The sequence below is a fragment of the Gouania willdenowi genome, chromosome 14 (genome assembly GCF_900634775.1).
Source record: "Gouania willdenowi chromosome 14, fGouWil2.1, whole genome shotgun sequence".
NCBI lineage: Eukaryota > Metazoa > Chordata > Actinopteri > Blenniiformes > Gobiesocidae > Gouania > Gouania willdenowi.
The window spans coordinates 28,252,583-28,270,391 of NC_041057.1; the positions used below are offsets into that span (position 1 = coordinate 28,252,583).

A 17,809-nucleotide genomic window follows, 5' to 3' on the forward strand; every position below is an offset into this window, starting at 1 on the left:
TGAAAACTATTCAGAATAATGTACATAACGCTAATGCACCGTAGAATAAGGGTGTATGAAAAAAATCGACTTGGTGATAAATGTCGTATCATGTGTATTAACAAAAAAAACCATTTAATGGTGCAAACGTATGCATAGCATGTAAACGCCCGGTCACAAGGTGACCCACATCAGACCTTGTTAAAATACCTCACTCATCAGTGCAATTTAGCTGGAAGTTGAATGCACTTTAATTTATTAAAACATACTGGGTACAAGAACTTAAAGCTGATATACAGAGTTTCTGGGAAAAGTCTCGATGTCCCGCCCTAAACAGCCTCACTTCTCCCCCTGCCTCTGCAGTCTACCAGAAGCCACGCCTCTACTTTTCTGCACGCGCATTGTGGAACATAACAAGATCGCATCGGGTCGCATTGATATAGGTCTATGAGTCCTATATCAAGTATGAGTCAAAATCATATTTACCTGTTTGCACAGAAACAAGGCCACGAGTCAAAACAGCACAGTTCACTTTGATTGACAGTCTCAAAAACAGGAAGTTGAAGCCTATTGGCTGGGCGATCACGGCAATCGTTTCCATTTGTATAGGGGTCTATAGGACGAAGGAGGGACTTATATACATTAATGTATATAAATGACCACCAGCAGTAGACCATAGTAAAAGACTAGTTTGGTATTTTTATGAATTTCAAAAGAATCATAAATAAACATAGATTTCTCAGAAACTCCAGATATCAGCTTTAACAGAATCAGAATCTGTTGTAGAAGCAAAAGTTTAACTTTTTTGAAAAATGTAATTAGTTTTTGATACTTGTACTTGAATTACAGTTAGTTAACATTTACTTGTGCTCACAAGTTGAAAAGAGAAATAAATTCTATTTCATACCATTTTGATTTGTAAAGGTGGAATTTTTATTTATTGATATCGGGATACATCGCAATGTATATCGTATCATGACATGTAAATCCTATCGTCAGATTCATGGCAATGCACCCCCCCACCATAGAATATGTTCCAAATTGATTTTTAAGACACAAATAATGAAATGCTAAAAGTAACTAAGGTGGGAGTAAAGGTTCATGTGTATGGATAGCAGACCCTTGACTTTCTTTTTTTAATTTTTTTCAATTCCGTGTTATCTCTGCATCGGTTTACACATTTCATTTCATCACCATTACAAGATAGAAAACTTCACGAAATCCTGCCAAACAGACTTAAAGGGGGGGAAATACGTAAAATCAACTTTTTCAAGATTTCTATCATGTTACTATGTTGTTCCCTCATTAAAAACATGCCTGGAGTGTTGCCTTGGTTCATTCATGTATGTTTGAGTCATCTTTAAAAACTATGACGGCATCCATTTTAGGTGTAGTTATGCCTGAGTCCTCCTGGGAACGCCCCCACCTCCTAGAAACACCTCTGTCACCGCCCACTGCTCCACAGCAGAAGGCCTCTCCCCCGTGTCTCAAGCAAGCAGCGGCACAGTGATAATGATTTATGCGACTTCATAGCAACATGTAGCTACAAAATGCAACCTAACTGTCCTTAGCCAAACATCCAGCACCAAAATTGAACTACTTAAGTTGTTTTTAGCATAAAATAAATTATTAATCAAATGTTTAGCTGTTGCCCTTAATGAAAAAAAAAAAAGATCGTGCATTTTGTGTTATATTTATGATTTCGTTGCAACATAGTTTCATTATATATTGCTGAATTGCAAAATGTAGCTTCAAAATTACGTATATTTATTTATTTATGACAAGAAGGTTGAATGTTACCAAACAGACACGTCAGGTTTGTCTTCAAAGTCATTTTCCGGGTCAGACTCAGGATCAAACTCGTACAGATGCACAATATCCTGTGTGATCATTGTTCACAAAGTGATAAAGTGTAGCTCCTTTCCAACAGTCAAATTAAAATGCACCAAAGATTGATATTAGTTTCAATGTGTGTGGAGGAGATGCAGTACTGTTGTAATGACGCCACAGACAGCGTGTCGGAATGGGTAGGAGCTTCTTAAAGAGACAGAGGCCTATTTCAAGGCGTTTGATACAGCCATGTAGCAAATTTATTCAAGGCAGTTATTTTAATTTACTGTATTTACAGACCAACATAAGGTTGCTTCATCATTGTAGTGTGCTATAGAATGGTACTATGTGATTGAAAAAAAGCACAATACCCCCCCCCCCTTAATACAACTATTGTCTTTAATCTCCTATTTATACACAGCAAAAATGCCCCAAAACAAGCGCATTTGTTGAGATCTCACAATATTTTCCTCAAACTTTGACGTCCAGCCAATTGTAACATTTACAAGTTTGATATTTGACCACCTATTTTATGGCAAAAAATATTCTGGAAATGGGATTATGCCCCAAAACATGTTGGTAAGGTCTGTATCATATGGCTATTTCCATTTTAGAAAGTGAAGTCTGTCATATCACATCATTTTACTTCAGATTTTGCGCAAGAATTGACAAATCTGTGTCTCTGACTACACGTTTACAAAGACAAATTTGCTTTTTAATACTAACATTTTCCCAAAACATGCAAATGAGGTTATTTTCAGGGTGATTTTGCAATTTCTGCTTGATTATTTCTCAGAAATCTATACATTTTGCCATTTCCGTTTCAGGAAGTGAAATCCATATTTCGCAATCATGTAAAATCAGAGACCTTATGTTATATAAATGTGTAAACTAAACCAGGAGAAGATTATTATGTGGACAAAACCTCCAACCCAACAACACCACAGTTATCAAACACATCCTCTTAGGTGCGACAGTCCTGTAACATAAAGCCTCACACCTAATTCTACATACAATCTGATGTTTCTGAATTCACTTCACACATCGAGTAATGAACAAAAACTGAATTGTTGTGGGAGTAGAACCTGGCCTTGCACAAAATGTGACTCCCAGGATCCCAGAATGTTGGGTTTTTGTCATCCGCTTTCAGTGTTTGAAGACATTCCATCAACAGAGAGAAACAACTGCTGAAAATGTCCTTCAAAGTGCACCATGGAATTTATTGCATGCTGTAACATTGCTTTTGAATTTTTAATCACAGTAAAAAACACAGTATCTGTTCAACTGTAAAGAAGCTGTATACTACTCTACATACTTTCCCTGCAGAATCTATAATCACTTTTATGATAATACGCTTTTATAACAGTTTTTTGCAGTAAATATAAAATCTAAACGTGATGCACAGCAGGAATTCATTCAGTTCTCCAAATCCAGTATAACATCTGTAAGTGGAGAGAATTTTTCATTCTTGTAGTTCTGATCAAGAGCCAAGGAAAAGAGTCTGTAGTATTTCCCCAAAGTGCACGTGCTCATGCACTATATTCACTATTCTGCTAGTATTCAAGCTTAGATCTGACAGCATGTGTTCAGGTTGCTTTATACGTGTGAGGGTGAGAGAAAACACCTCGACGGCTGCAAAACACCAATGAAGGTATAGGAGACACTAAAACAGGGGTTCTCAACCTTGGTGTCAGGACCCCATTTCGGGTCGCGAGTCATTGGGAGGGGCTTGCCAGATGCCTTAAAGAAACTAAGAATGTTTTTCTGCAACTACACCAAACTTGCCATATTTTAACCTAATTTCATCACTTTTTCTTGCCATATTTTTTCTCCTTTTAATGTATTTTTACTACATTACTCTCATTTCTGCAACTTCATCAAGTTTTAATGCCTTTCCTGTTAATTCTTTTAACTTTCAAGACATTTTCAGCATTTATAAACCCTTTCCACCACTTTTCCACCTAATGTTGCATAAGTTGCCACTTTTAACCTCTTCTCACCATAATACAAGCTTAATAATTCCAGCAAGTAAATTTTGTCTTCTTTTTGAATAACATGTTAAGATTTAATTTATTCAGACATTTTTTTTCAGGAAATTGACTTTGATTTCCTAACATATTTCTCCTGTCAACTGTCAGTCTTCTTCAAAGGCGTCTGATGATCGCTTTGATCCTATATGATTCCCTTGGCTTTTGTCTTTTTTTTTTAATAATATGATAAGGTTTATGTTGTTTGAATAACATACAATATATATTTCCCTATTTTTGCCAATTTAATCACATTCACAATTTCTCATGCCCATAATTTGCCAGTTTAAACTAATTGTTCCTACTTTTTAAATTACATTACCCCAACCCCCCCCATTTCTGCCACTTATAAGCCAATATTGACACTTTGAACCCTTTTTTTATTACTTTTTGTGTCTGTTTTTGGCCACTCTAATTTAGAACTTTTGACCAAATTCAGTGTTTTTCAAAATCCCATTACACCTCCTTTTCCACTATTTTATTTCTGATTAAAACAAGCTTTTACATCTTTAAAATGACTATATACTATGGCGCAAATGATAATAAACTTTCTGGATAACAGTGGATATTATTCAGATAAATAAATAAAGGTGTTTATCACAGATTCATAGAACAATTGACCATCATTTTGCTGACTTTATGGATGGACCCCAAAAATCTCTCCTGTTCATAGATGGTCCTGTCTCCACATGACTGTTCTTCAATGTTCATGTCTGTGTTCAACCACCTTCAGCTACTGTGGGGGTCCCTGCTCTCTGGGACCTTTATTTTGGGGGTCGTGGGCTGAAGAGGTTGAGAACCACTGGCCTAAAGGACAAGAATTGTTCTTGTTGTTTAATATATTGTCCTTTAAACTCCATCTGTTCCCACTGACACATCCTTAGAGCCGTTTGTTGAGAATTCCTCAGTCCGATGCTAGAAAGAGGTCGTGAGGGGATCAGGGGCCGAGTGGAGTCTTAGAGCGACCCAGGGTAAAGCAAACACACAGCAGCTCTGCTTTTAGCCTCTGGGACCTGCAGACGGTGCAGAGGGCAAATCAGCTGTGCATGCAAGTCAGCCAGCACATAGTGTGTGTGTGTGTGTGTGTGTTTGAGTTTGTGCCAGCATGGCTAACTTAAATAATGAGACGACGCAAACAGAATTACCAGTAGAGCACCCTTCACAGTTTCCTGCTCCTTGTTAGGAGCTGGTGCTCATGTTAGAGGTTGTTGGTGCTAACACCACCTGGAAGGGTCAGCGAGGTTTTATAGACGCAGGCACCCTGACGACTTAAAAATAACAAGAGTGGCCTCTTCTCACCTTCAGGCTTTGATCACACACGTCTGAACAAAGAGTCCACTATTGAGAATCATGTGAAGGAGTGAGATCTGGTTTATAAATCTCTAAACTAGGGTGACTGTCAAAGAGCAACCGTAGCAGTGGAGGCAATCAATGAGGCAATCAGGCTCCAGAGTTTTGATGCATCAGGTTTTTGTCTTTTTATTTTCCATTGGCACCACAAGCACAGTGCATTTCAATCTCCACTCAACTCACTACTGACCAGAATGGAGGTCCCTATATACAGGTGCATCCTTAATTAGCCTGTACCAAGCATGGGGTGACATTTGATTTACATATTAAAAGTACAACATAAATATTTACACAAATAATTCTTAACAGACACCATCATAAACAATAACCCTCTATTAATATAATTACCCTTATTCAGATCCCCTAAATCATTAAACTAATTATTTACATTGATTTCTAAACATCAAGCTCCCCTGTTCCTTAGTCCCTCTTGGTCTCTCCCACCTGGAACTATAAAAAGGTGTCCACAGCCCCCGGGGAATTCTTTCACCAGGACACCAAGGGAAAGAGGAAGAGACCATGCACAGGTAAGCATTGCTGTATATTGCATTTCAATCACACCCAGAATAAGAGAACATATTTAATGGTTTTATTTATCATGTCACTGCTAAGTTATTTATCAATTATCTTAAAATGTATTTTCTGTTTTTATCACTAGATGAATGCTGAAACCCTGTGGCCTGAACCATGTGCTTCATCACCTGTCCTCATGATGTCAATTTAAGTAAATTCATTAAATCAATACCACAGAATGTGTCTTCTTAATTTCATTAAGCACTGCCAGTCTGTTCACACAATTTACCATGTATACATTATAACAGTCCATGTGTAACGTCACCTCGTCGTTACAGTGACCAAACGTCCGAATTAACCCGCGTTTAACGTCTTGTCTGGACCATCCTGCTGGATTTTAAAAAGACAGTAACCCTGCTAATATTGGCTCTATTGGAGAAATTCCCCCAGTTTCTGAAAGCTAATGAGTTGCTCTTTACAGTCAGTATCATTTTAGTCACACGCAGGGCATTGTCTCGATGGGCCGTCGACCTTAGATGGGCCGGTCCAGTGGAGGCAAACATGGTAACAAGTGGCCAAAAATGGTCCAAAAGTGATAAAAACGTGGCAAGTAAAAAGAAACTAGGTGGTATGTAATGGCAAAGAGTAGCTTAAATGGGCAAAATGTGGCAAACTATTGAGAAAAAGGGCAAAATGTGGTAAACTATAGAGAAAAATGGCAAAAAAATGAGGAACAAAAAAGGCAAAACGTAGGGAAAAAGGAAACAATGTTTACTGGACTTATTTAGATGAAAAGTGGTCCAAAAAATTAAAGAAAAAAATTGCATTAAAAGTGTCAAAAAGAACTTGCAAAAATGGAATATATATATATATATATATATATATATAGGGAAATGTATTGGCAAAAGGTAGCTGAAATCTGAAAAAAGTGTCAAAAGATGCCAAAATGGGCCAAAGGAAGTTGCAGAATGACCAAAGGAAATGGGTAAAAAGGAGTTAAAAAGTGTCCTACTTTTAAGGTTTTCTGTGGGAAAAATAATTCAAATTAAGACATAAAGAGCCACATGTGGAGCATTGTTGACTTAATAACAGCTTCTACATGGTGTTGCTGATAATATAATGGGCTGGTCTGGACACAAAATGCCAGAACTGAATTTTTGACAGAATCGTTAAAGATGCCGCTTTGTTTTGACGAGACACGCAGAGAAAGAAGAACGATTAAAGTCCAAGATGGATCGAAAAAGTACCAAACACTAGTGGATTTCATGAAAAAAGTTTAGCAAGAAGATCCTCCTAGATGATAAAACCTCGATGGAGGTTCAGAGGTTTGAAAACAAAGGAACCACTGGGAGAAACTTAGAATGTAGGCAGTTAAGAGTAACATAAATGCAATTTCTGGATGAATGCATTGAGTTCTGCTTTTCTGTAGCTACAGTCTTTACAAGTTTACATTCATTTGTATGCTTTTTAAAACAAGTTATTGAAGTAGTAGTTACAAAGTAGATTCAAGAAAACGTCCTCATACTTCTGTCCTATTTTTTGGAAATCAAAATATGATCACCCTATCTAAAATGTTCTCATGAAAAGTTTAAAAATTAAATGAAGGACCTCATTGAGTGAAAATGACTAACACTGATTGTATTTTCTTAGATAAATGTGTCCTGAGCTAACCACAGAGCGTAGCCAAAGTTAGCCCAAAACACCAAGTGATGTGGATGAAAACACAGCCTGTATTCTTCCTCTGGTTCCACTGAAAACCTCCTGCTTGTCCTCAAAGGCACTTCTTTGTGTCCAACTCTGCGAGTGTTTGCATGAGTCTGACGGCACATGGTGACAAGTCGGGGTCCTGTCCTCCAGAGAGACGCCCGCGCTACGGCATGGGCCTTACAAGGTGAAGTGAATGGGGTTCCTGAGTGCAGCAGGAAACCCTGCCCTGAGTCCTCAGGCTCACACTCTGCATACTGGGCTCTCTAGAGAACGACCCACTGTGTTTTCTTTCCTATGGACCTGCTACTGCTGCTACTACTACTGCTACTGCAGGAGGAAACGTGCACTAGATTGTATTGTCCATTAACCAACTCCTCAATACTATCGGTGACAAACTTTAAAAAAGGATATTTTCTAATATGGTCCCACCGTATAGAAAATAGTAACTAACATTGCTGTTATTTGGAGATACGCCTCTTTTATTCCCCCACCAACTTTGAATCTCTTGTGCTCTGGTCATCAACCACTAAATCTGATTTAAGTAGACATCAAGTTGCCCACCTTAGGGGTGGGAACCTCTGGGTACCTCACAATACGATACGCGATACAAAACTCACGATAACGTTTATCTCACGATATGACGATACCGGGATTATCAATATATTGGTCAGAAATCAATCTACGATAATCTATGACATAAGAAAAAAAAAAAAGTTAAGTGAAAAAATACAATTTTTATTTCATATTTCTGAAAGACAATAAATTGAAAAAGCGTCCTATGAACAGTGACACTATTTTAGTGCAACATTTCTGTAAATAAGTGTCAACAAACCAATGTAAAACAGGGTCTTTCTTACCAGTGACACCAGTATAGTGCAATATTCCAGTAAACAATATAATGGTTCCTTTAACAAACAGTGACAACATTTCTGTGAAGACGTACCTGCACATTTTAGTGAAAAAGCAGAAAAGGTTTAAAAAATTTTTTTTTAAAAAAAATCGATACTTAGCACAAGCATATTGATAATCGATCGTGCGGAAAAATATCGCGATATATCGCCGTATCGAGTTATCGCCACACTCCTACTGCACCTTATCATGGCTGCTCATTGAAACTAAAATGCATTATAATTTACTAATATTTATAAAGAAGATTATTTTAACTGATTAACCGAGATTATTTCAAGAAAAGATCAAATACTCCCATCATATCCACTCATACTATACTCAACTTGCTTCAAACTCCAATTTAGTCACCAGTCGTCCTAATCCCAACTATCTACAAATGTCTGTGTTTTTTAGAGCTTTTCAAATATGGAACAAATTGCCCAGGGACCTGAAAGACGTGTCAACTTTATATATATATATTTAAAAATGCTTTAAAATGCTTTAAAATTATGTTTTAAAAATTATGTTTTTACCAATCTTAATGTATCCATTAAATTGTTGAATCAAGTTATATTCCAACTACATCGATCAGTGACATTAATCAATCCAAAATGGGTAATCAATTGATTGGTTGCACTTAATTTGTTGATATTAATATTGTATTATTTTTAAGTTAAAGTAAACCTAATATGTATTTTTTTTTTAAAAAAACCTATTGAGTATTGAAAATGAGAGCAGAAAAGTTAACATCCTGAAGTGTTGGTTGGACTTTATTCAAATAAAATGTGAGTGAATTTGACATTAAATGTTGTTTACTTGTTTGTTTCTGTCCATCACTAAAGTATAGATAATTCCCTTACAAGAAACATCAGGAATCCATAAAACCTCACCTGTACTGTCCAGTATTCAAGTATTTGTTTCACTCACTGGTTACATTGTCATTTTAGATAAAAAGTTACTGAATCGATTTCAAGTCACTGAATCAAATCGTTCTAAATGAACTAATATCGTCCTTGAATCCAATCGGCAACAGCAAATCATGATTCCAATCGAATCGTTGCTAAAACGAATCGTTACACCCCGAATGTCTAGAGTTAAGTAAATAAAAGCAGCTTATCGTATCGTATCGTAAAGTCAAAGTATCGTCCCTCCTCTATATCTCGGGAAGCATTGCTTACGGTTTATGGGTAAATTAGATTTTTGCTCTATTATTTCAGCTCAATGAGTTTCCATCATCTCACTGTAGCACACCTGTGTGAAAAACAAGGCTGAACTCCCTCAGGTCACACACTAACTTCACTCCATCGTGTGTGACAACAGAAACAATGGTCATGTACAAAGGCAGAGATTAGAACGTATGCGTCCTCTTCACAATAATTACAATCATTACACTGAGAATAGACTGACTGGCAAACATCTCATCATGTATTTACAGAGACGTACCTGTTTGCAGCAAACCAATCCCACTGTCTGATACACCATAGTGTCGCTGAATGTCCTGTACAACACCTGTAGAGCAGAAAGGTGAGAAAATGTAAATGTTCACAATGTAGGATTGGCATCATTCAGTTAAAATTACAGAGCAGCAGTGGGAGTTTCCCAAAATGTTACAGTTTGTAAAGTTTATCATACAGTGATGAACTTTAGCCAATGACTAATTCAACAATATCTACAGAAGAGATGAACAACCTTTAGCATTTGATCAAAGAGCTACATTATCAACAGTCATGTCAATATTCATAGAACAAAGAACAATCTGAGCAAAGAACAATTAGCTTGTGTGTTTCTGTTGTCGTTTTGTGTATTTACCAAGTGATTGTGTGTAATGTTTTCATCTTTTTGTGTAGGTTTGTTGTAGTTTTGTGTAATTCATTGCAATTTTTTTATATTTAAGTTCTACTTTTATGTATTTATGTTGTTGTTTTGTATATTTTTTGTTATTTTGGAGCCATCTTCTGTGTTTTTTATTATTCTTGTCTTTTGTGTGTTTTTGTTGTTGTTTTGTATATTTTTTGCACTTATTTTGTTGTCATCTTGTGTGTTTTTTAAATTATTTTTCTTGTCTTTTGTGTATTTTTCTTTACACATTTGGTATTTTTCTGTAATATTTTATGTTTTCATCGAGTAATTTTGTGTGTTTTTGCTTTTACTTTAAAGATGTTGTGCCCAGTTGCCTGTATCTGATCTACAGTTTATGTTCAAAGGTTCCTGCTACAAAAAACACAAAATAAACTCAACTCCTCTTAGATAGGAATTTTCTTACAGTTATTGATGACTTATTGATGATGATTACAGGATACATTAATTCATTCAAACAGATGATTTCTAACTGAATCTATTAGTCAGTGTCACCATCTTCTCTAATGCCTCCTCAGATGAATCACTGATGAATCACTGAAGGTTGGTATGATTCATGTCTGCATTTAGAATAATGAACAATCTGAGCATTAACGCAGGAAAAATCAAAGGGTTTTGTGCATTTTTCTTGTCGTTTTTGAGTCATTGTGTGTATTTTTCTTGTTTTTCATATAATTTCTCATTTTGTGTTTGTTGTTTTTTGCGTCATGTTTTATTGTCATTTTTGCATATATCTTTGTGTGTATGTTTGTTGTTTTGCATGTTTTTCTGAGTCATTTTGTGATTTTTTTGGATTATTTATTGTAATTTTTGCATATATCTTTATATATTGGTGTATTTCTGTTGTTGTTTTGCACCTTATTTCTCATTTTCTGTACGATTTACGAGTCATTTTGTGGATTTTTGTAGAATTTCTTGTCATTTTTGCATATATCTTTGTGTGTATGTTTGTTGTTGTTTTGCGTGTTATCCGAGTCATTTTGTGGTTTTTTGTATAATTTGTCATTTTTGCATATATCTTTGTATATTTGTGTATTTTTGTTGTTGTTTTGCACTTTATTTCTCATTATGTGTATGTTTGCAGTTGTTTTTTTTGTGATTTCCGAGTCATTTTGTCGATTTTTGGATAATTTATTATAATTTTTACATATATCTTTATATCTTTGTGTATTTCTGTTTTTTTCCACCTTATTTCTCATTTTGCATGTTTCTTGTGGTTTTGCGTGTTTTTGGAGTCATTTCATGTATTTTCGTTGCCATTTTGTCCAATATATTATAGTTTTTCATATATCTTTATTTATTTGTGTATTTCTGTTGTTGTTTTGTAAATTTTTAGCTGTTTTTTTGCATATTTTTGGGGTGGGATTAAAAAAAAAAAAACGGCTGTGCTTGCAGTTTTCCACCATCAGCTCCTCTCCAGCTCACACATACAAGCCTGAATCCTCACTGTACAAGTGTTTCCTCACCAGATGTCTGCACATCTGTCTGTCTGCTGAATGTTCTTGATCTGGTGACTGTCATCAGTCGAGCAGACGCACAGCAGCGCCATAAACTTCACACCACCAAGACAAACCACTAAGGCTTTGAACTCCTTATAAACCTATAACTGCAAAGCAAAGAGATGCAATGCTACAACCAAAGAAACTCTCGTATTCTTTACATCCCTAAAGCTTTGGCAAAAGTGAATATTAAATTGTTTACAGTCTTTCTTTAGACACTAACTGTACATACGTAGTTTAACTCTTTAATGTACAGCTGGCACGCACAAGAATTCTCATAAATTTTTATAGCAAATCGTGAACATCAGAGATTTGCAGTAAAGAAAAAAAGATCAAATGTGATGAATTAGAGATGAATACAACCCTGTGTGGTCGCCAGTTTGACGCTTCAGTGAAAAAAGAAGCAGCATGGACCACCAGCTTGAAAGCTGGAGTATTTTCAGAGCAGAAAAAAGCAAGAGTTTGAAACCTGTGCATTTAAAATGTGTTTTACTGACTCGTTGTGAAGCTGGAAACTGAGTCCAGGAGCAGCAGGAATCACATTTTAAGAGATCTGTGAGTTCTGCTTCTCTAGGTTTACTTTTTGGCTGCAAACTATCAATCAGTCAGGTACAGTAATTATTGAAAGTAGGCGTGGGAACCTCGTGATATGATACGCGATACAAAGCTCATGATAATGATACTGTGATTATTGATATATTGGTCAGAAATCAATCTACAATAATCTGACATAACAAGAAAAACAAAGATTAAGTGAAAAAATACAATTTTTATTTTATATCTGAAAGACAATAAATTGAAAAAGTGTCCTATGAACAGTGACACTATTTTAGTGCAACATTTCTGTAAATAAGTGTCAACATACCAATGTAAATGAATAAATATCTCCAATAGTGCTTTCTGTAAACAAAAAATAGGGTCTTTCTTACCAGTGACATCATTATAGTGAAATATTCCAGTAAACAATATATTGGTTCCTTCAACAACAGTGACAAAATGTATGTGAAGACGTACCTGCACATTTTAGTGAAAAAGCAGAAAAGGTTTTGAAAATTATAAAATAATTCTTAAATTAAAAAATAAAATAAAAAAAAAAATATATATATATATATATATATATATAAATTAAAAAATTGATACTGCGAGCATATCCATAATCTATTGCGCAAAAAATATTGCGATATATCGCCGTAATCGAGATATCATCACACTCCTTGAAAGGGTTTATGAAACCCAGTTTTAGGGTATTTTGATTGACCAAAAGCTCCGCCCGGTGTCAAGGAGTATAGGAATTATTAATAAAACAAAGTATTCAGCACCGAAAAAAGCTTTACATACACTTTACTGATCAATGATCCTGCTATGCCCATTATTGCATTGAAGTCTGGGGTAATACATTAAATTAGAGCTGGGCGATATATATCGAGAATCAAGATATATCGACTTTTCTATTTTGGTCGCATGTTAAATTACAATATCGCCTATATTGATATATGTATTTTATACTGGTTTTGCTACAGCCTGAAAAGCACAGTTAGATGGATTTGTGAGTGCGTCCAAACCCAGACCTTCCCCTAAACATCCACACGACAGAACTCACTCACACATGCTGTCCGTTGTTGCTCTGTAACATGTGCAATGACAAATAACGTTGATTCTGTATTACGCAGCTGTTTGTTAATTAATTACCAAAATTGTTTTTCTCGTCAGACTTTATTTCAATTGAGTTTTGGTCCACATTGCCCAGCCCTAGTAGAACTCTGTATGATTTTAATTTTATTCTTTTTCATTGTTATTTTTATTTCTTATTTTGGTTTTATGCATTCCTGTTTTTTGTTTTTTGTTTTTTTAAGAAAAAGAAAAAAGCGAGCATTGAGGTCTTGTTATGACTGTTTTACGACCAAGATGTACAGATGTGAAATGTAAGCACATGTGTCGACTGACTCGTGAAGCTGGGAACTGAGTCCAGGAGCAGCAGGAGTCACATTTTAAGTGATCTGTGTGTTCTGCTTCTCTAGGTTTAGAAATCAGGGCTTTAATGAGCTGCTTCACAGCTCAGCAATCCTCCACAATTGGATAAATGACCAGTGGAGAGTGTTGAGCTGCAGGTCTTAGGTCAGTGTATGTTTTGGTCAATGAATTTTCCGTTCAGAAAAGGAAATTGAAAAACAAAATATGAGCGGTTATTTGATTTCCATTTTCCAAATTCAAGGCATATTTCTTCATCTTCTTCATCAGGATCAAGAAGGGATAAAGAAACATTTAAAAATCGGTTGATTTTCAATTTTTGTTTCTAAAACCAAAAAAACAGAAATACCAAAACACCGGTGTCATGTACTCAATGCGCATCGTACTGAGATTGTATATGCCCATGCGCACTTCCGGAAAATGAATTTTTGCTAAAAAAAAAAAAAACAGAATTCATTTTTGTTTTCAAAGTGAACAGACATGTTTTATTTATTTATTGGATTATGTTAGGGTTAGGGTTATAATCTCAGCACGGAGGTAAACTCAGACCATGACACCGGAAGTTTGAGGATGCTGCTGTTTTTCTGGTGCCAAACTATATGAATATCTCTATATTTTGCCTGCTGTTTAAAAAATCTTTGTAACCGTACTCCAAAGTCATTTTTGAAATGGCAAAACAAGGTTTGTCATCTGCAGAAATCGCTACAAATATATTGCACATATTACATATATTTTATTTAACTAATTAAACCATTTTCTGTGCAAAATCTTGTCACGTCTGGCTGAAAAACAATATTGTTGCGGCAATTTCTGCAAATGACAAGCCTTGTTTTGCCATAATTCTATTATTTTGGCGCCAGATAAACAGCAGCGTCCTCATATATGTGCTCTTATCTTCAAAAGAACAACTTCCGGTCACACCATAATGAAAAAAGAACCTGTTTTCGTGGTATTCTGGTATTTCTGTTGTTTGGTTTTAAAATCAAAAAATAAACACATTTTTAAATGTTTCTTTATCCCCTCTTGACCACTATAAAATAAAAATATGCCTTGAATTTCAAATTTAGTTTTTAAATTTGAAAAGGAAAATTCAAATAACCACTGTTTTTTATTGTTTTTTCTGAACGGAAAATTCAATGACCAAAACATACACTGACCCTCTTAGGTATGAGAAAAGTTGAGTGTCAGATGCAATAATTGACACCGTCTATGGGTGTTAATGGTCGGAGCGGCTCGTTGCAGCTTCCAATGTGACGACAGGTGCAGGTTGAAGCATACGTGGGATTCCTGTGAGCTGAGTCAAAGCACCTGCTCCCATTCTCACACATTCCTGTCAAAGTGCTGCACCAACAACTCTTTAACTCCTTCCTCTTTCATAATCAGCCCCATACCAAGTGTCCACGTGTAGTTTCACTGATACCAAGTCCTCCCCTCATCCATGAGCACAGTTCATGTGCTTTGATCTGTGCTAATAATAACAACATGATGGGAGTACTGAGACTTCCAGTATAAAGCATGGAAACCAGTTTAAATACTGGTCTTTATTTGACAGACACTTTGTCAGACATGCAGAGACATGTTCAGGATGTTTCCTATGAATGACTTGAATTTAGGATTGAACTGGTAATAAAATAAAAAATAAAAACCAGAGCTGTGGTTGTTTATATAAGAAACATTTATACGGAACTTTTAGGAAGGTGTGTAAATGTGTGCCTTTCTGAAATATCCATATTCACACAACCAAGGCGTACATGCATAATTACCAATTAGTCCATACAGAAACCATTAACCGTCTACATAAGGGGTTCTCAACCTTCAGGTCAGGACCCCATTTGCAGTCGCGAGACACTGGGAAGGGGTTGCCAGATGCCTCGAAGAAACTAACAATAGTTATTTGAACAATTTGAGCCCATCTGTGCTTATTTTTACCCTTTTTCAGCAACTACACCAAACTTGCCATATTTTAAATGGTTTCATCACTTTTTCTTGCCATATTTTTGCTCCTTTTAAAGCATTTTTGCTGCATTGCTCCCATTTCTGCCACTTCTCCATCACATTTCAATGTCTTTTCTGCACATTTTTTCCACTTTCAAGACATATTCAGCACTTATCAATCTTTCCACCACTTTTCCAACCCAATGTTGCATATGTTGACCCATTTTTAACCTCTTTTCACTATATTTAATGCTTATTTTTGCCAATTTAACCACATTCACAATTTGCCATGCCCATTATTTGCCAGTTTAAACTAATTGTTCCTATTAATTATTTTAATATTGACACTTTGAACCCTTTTTCCCACTTTTGTCTGGACATTTTTCGCAACTGTAATTTACTTTATACTTTAGATTTTTGGGGATTTTGAGAAATTGGTTAAAAGTTAAATAAAAATCCCATGTTTTGGTAAAATTCTAACAAAATTATTAATAATTATAGTTTAAAAAATAAATAAATCATATTTTAAATATTTAATAATTTAAATTAATTTAAATTAGCTCATATTTCTCAGAACCTCCAAATGTATAAATATATTGACACTCCCCAATTTATACAGATACTCTAAATTGTTGGTTTGCCAGAAATGTTCGTATTTTTTAAATTTAATTATTAAAAAAACTACAATTTCACCCATATAACCCAATCATTACAAATAAAAAATCTGTTTCCATATGTAGGCTGTATATAATGTTTTTTTCCATTATTACTATTTCATTTTTTATTATTTTTGATATATATTTTAACTCATGCAGAAGCATTTGGCACTGTCATGGCCATCGTTGCACCTTGTCATTCAGTTTGCCTAACAGTAACATCCTCTTTGTCTGGTCTTGCTTCTTGTTTTTGCATGTGTATTATTGCTGTTTTTTTTTTTTTTTAATATGGCGTACTTTGCCTTAATAATTATCCGTTGGGGATTAGTAAAGTTTTATTTTTCTGATTCTGATTAAGATTTTTGGAACAAAATGGTCAATAAAGTCCAGGACTTCAGAAGTCAGAGATCCTGGAGTTATGTTAATGTTTTTTATCAAAGTAAAATGAGTGTGACACCCTTGAGTTAAAGCATAAGCACATTGTGTGGTGGTGTGTGTGTGTGTGTGTGTGTGTGTGTGTGTGTGTCCGAGTCAACCCAGACAAGCTTCTGTGGCTCGATGTGCAGCCCCCCGGCCCCCTTTTCCATCCACCTTGTCAAAAAGCCACAAACGACGGTACGACTGTAGCCGTACAGTCATTAAGCCACAAAGGGGAGGGGGATTCCTGCACCAGATGGTGGTGAAACACTCCTGGACGCAGTCTGCATTAGTCTGAGCCACGCCCGTCTACGGTACCACGCACTCAGGCAATTAATAAAAAGTCTGGTTTACAACATGTTGTTTAGAATAGAGGAAACACAGCTGAGCATGTTAGATAAACTGAAGGTAGGGCTGCTGTTTGATTAGCTCGTGTTGTGACAACTCTGACAAAACCAACGTATCACAACCACATGAGCTGATAAGACATTGTAAAGCTTAAACTAACAGAGTATAACATTTAAGAGCAAAGAGCTTTGTAATGAAGTGTGCTTATCTGATTACAGAGCATCTTCATATCTATGTCTGCGTGTGTGTTTAGGAGCGTATCATCATCTCATCTCTGTTTATATTCACCTCTTTAAATCCTGGCAATCAAACTCTGTCCTTTTTTTATTCTTTCCCTTCAAGCTTCACTGGTTCCTCATGGAGCTTCAAACCTCACACTATTTAGAGGAAAAAAAAACCTTTAAAATGTTGTCCTTAAAAACACATTCAAGGGTGAAAGTGATGCTGAGGTACATCCTTAACGCCGGCTGGCAGCAGCCAATTTAGTTGCCATGGCAACGCTGCACGGGTGCTCAAAACGATAAAGGTCAAGAGAGCACAAAGGAGCTCAGTTTTCTAAAGAGCAAAACTACTTTTTTTTTTTTTGTTTCTGGAAAAAAATGTGCATCACAGCTTATTATTTGACATTGAGCGTCAGCATTAGAGCTGACCCCGCCCCGCTATGGTGCAGGTGTGTCAAACTCATTTTAGTTCATGGGCCAAATATGCACCAGTTTGAGCTTAAGTGGGCCACTGATTTTAAGTGGGAAAAACCACAAAATCAATAATAATCTGCCCTGGTTTGCACTTCCATGTATAAACAATATACTGTATAAATGATAAAGTATGTGAGTAT

General features: G+C 35.8%; 1 protein-coding gene across 2 annotated transcripts in view; it reads right to left on the reverse strand.

Annotated features, from left to right (window-relative positions):
• spns2 (SPNS lysolipid transporter 2, sphingosine-1-phosphate) overlaps positions 1 to 17,809 on the reverse strand; it is a 123,768-nt gene that overhangs the window by 75,421 nt on the left and 30,538 nt on the right. For both annotated transcript variants that reach the window (XM_028467432.1, XM_028467431.1), the window contains exon 2: positions 9,738 to 9,803. In XM_028467432.1, the coding sequence (XP_028323233.1) occupies positions 9,738 to 9,803 (66 nt within the window). The remainder of the gene's footprint in view (positions 1 to 9,737; positions 9,804 to 17,809) is intronic.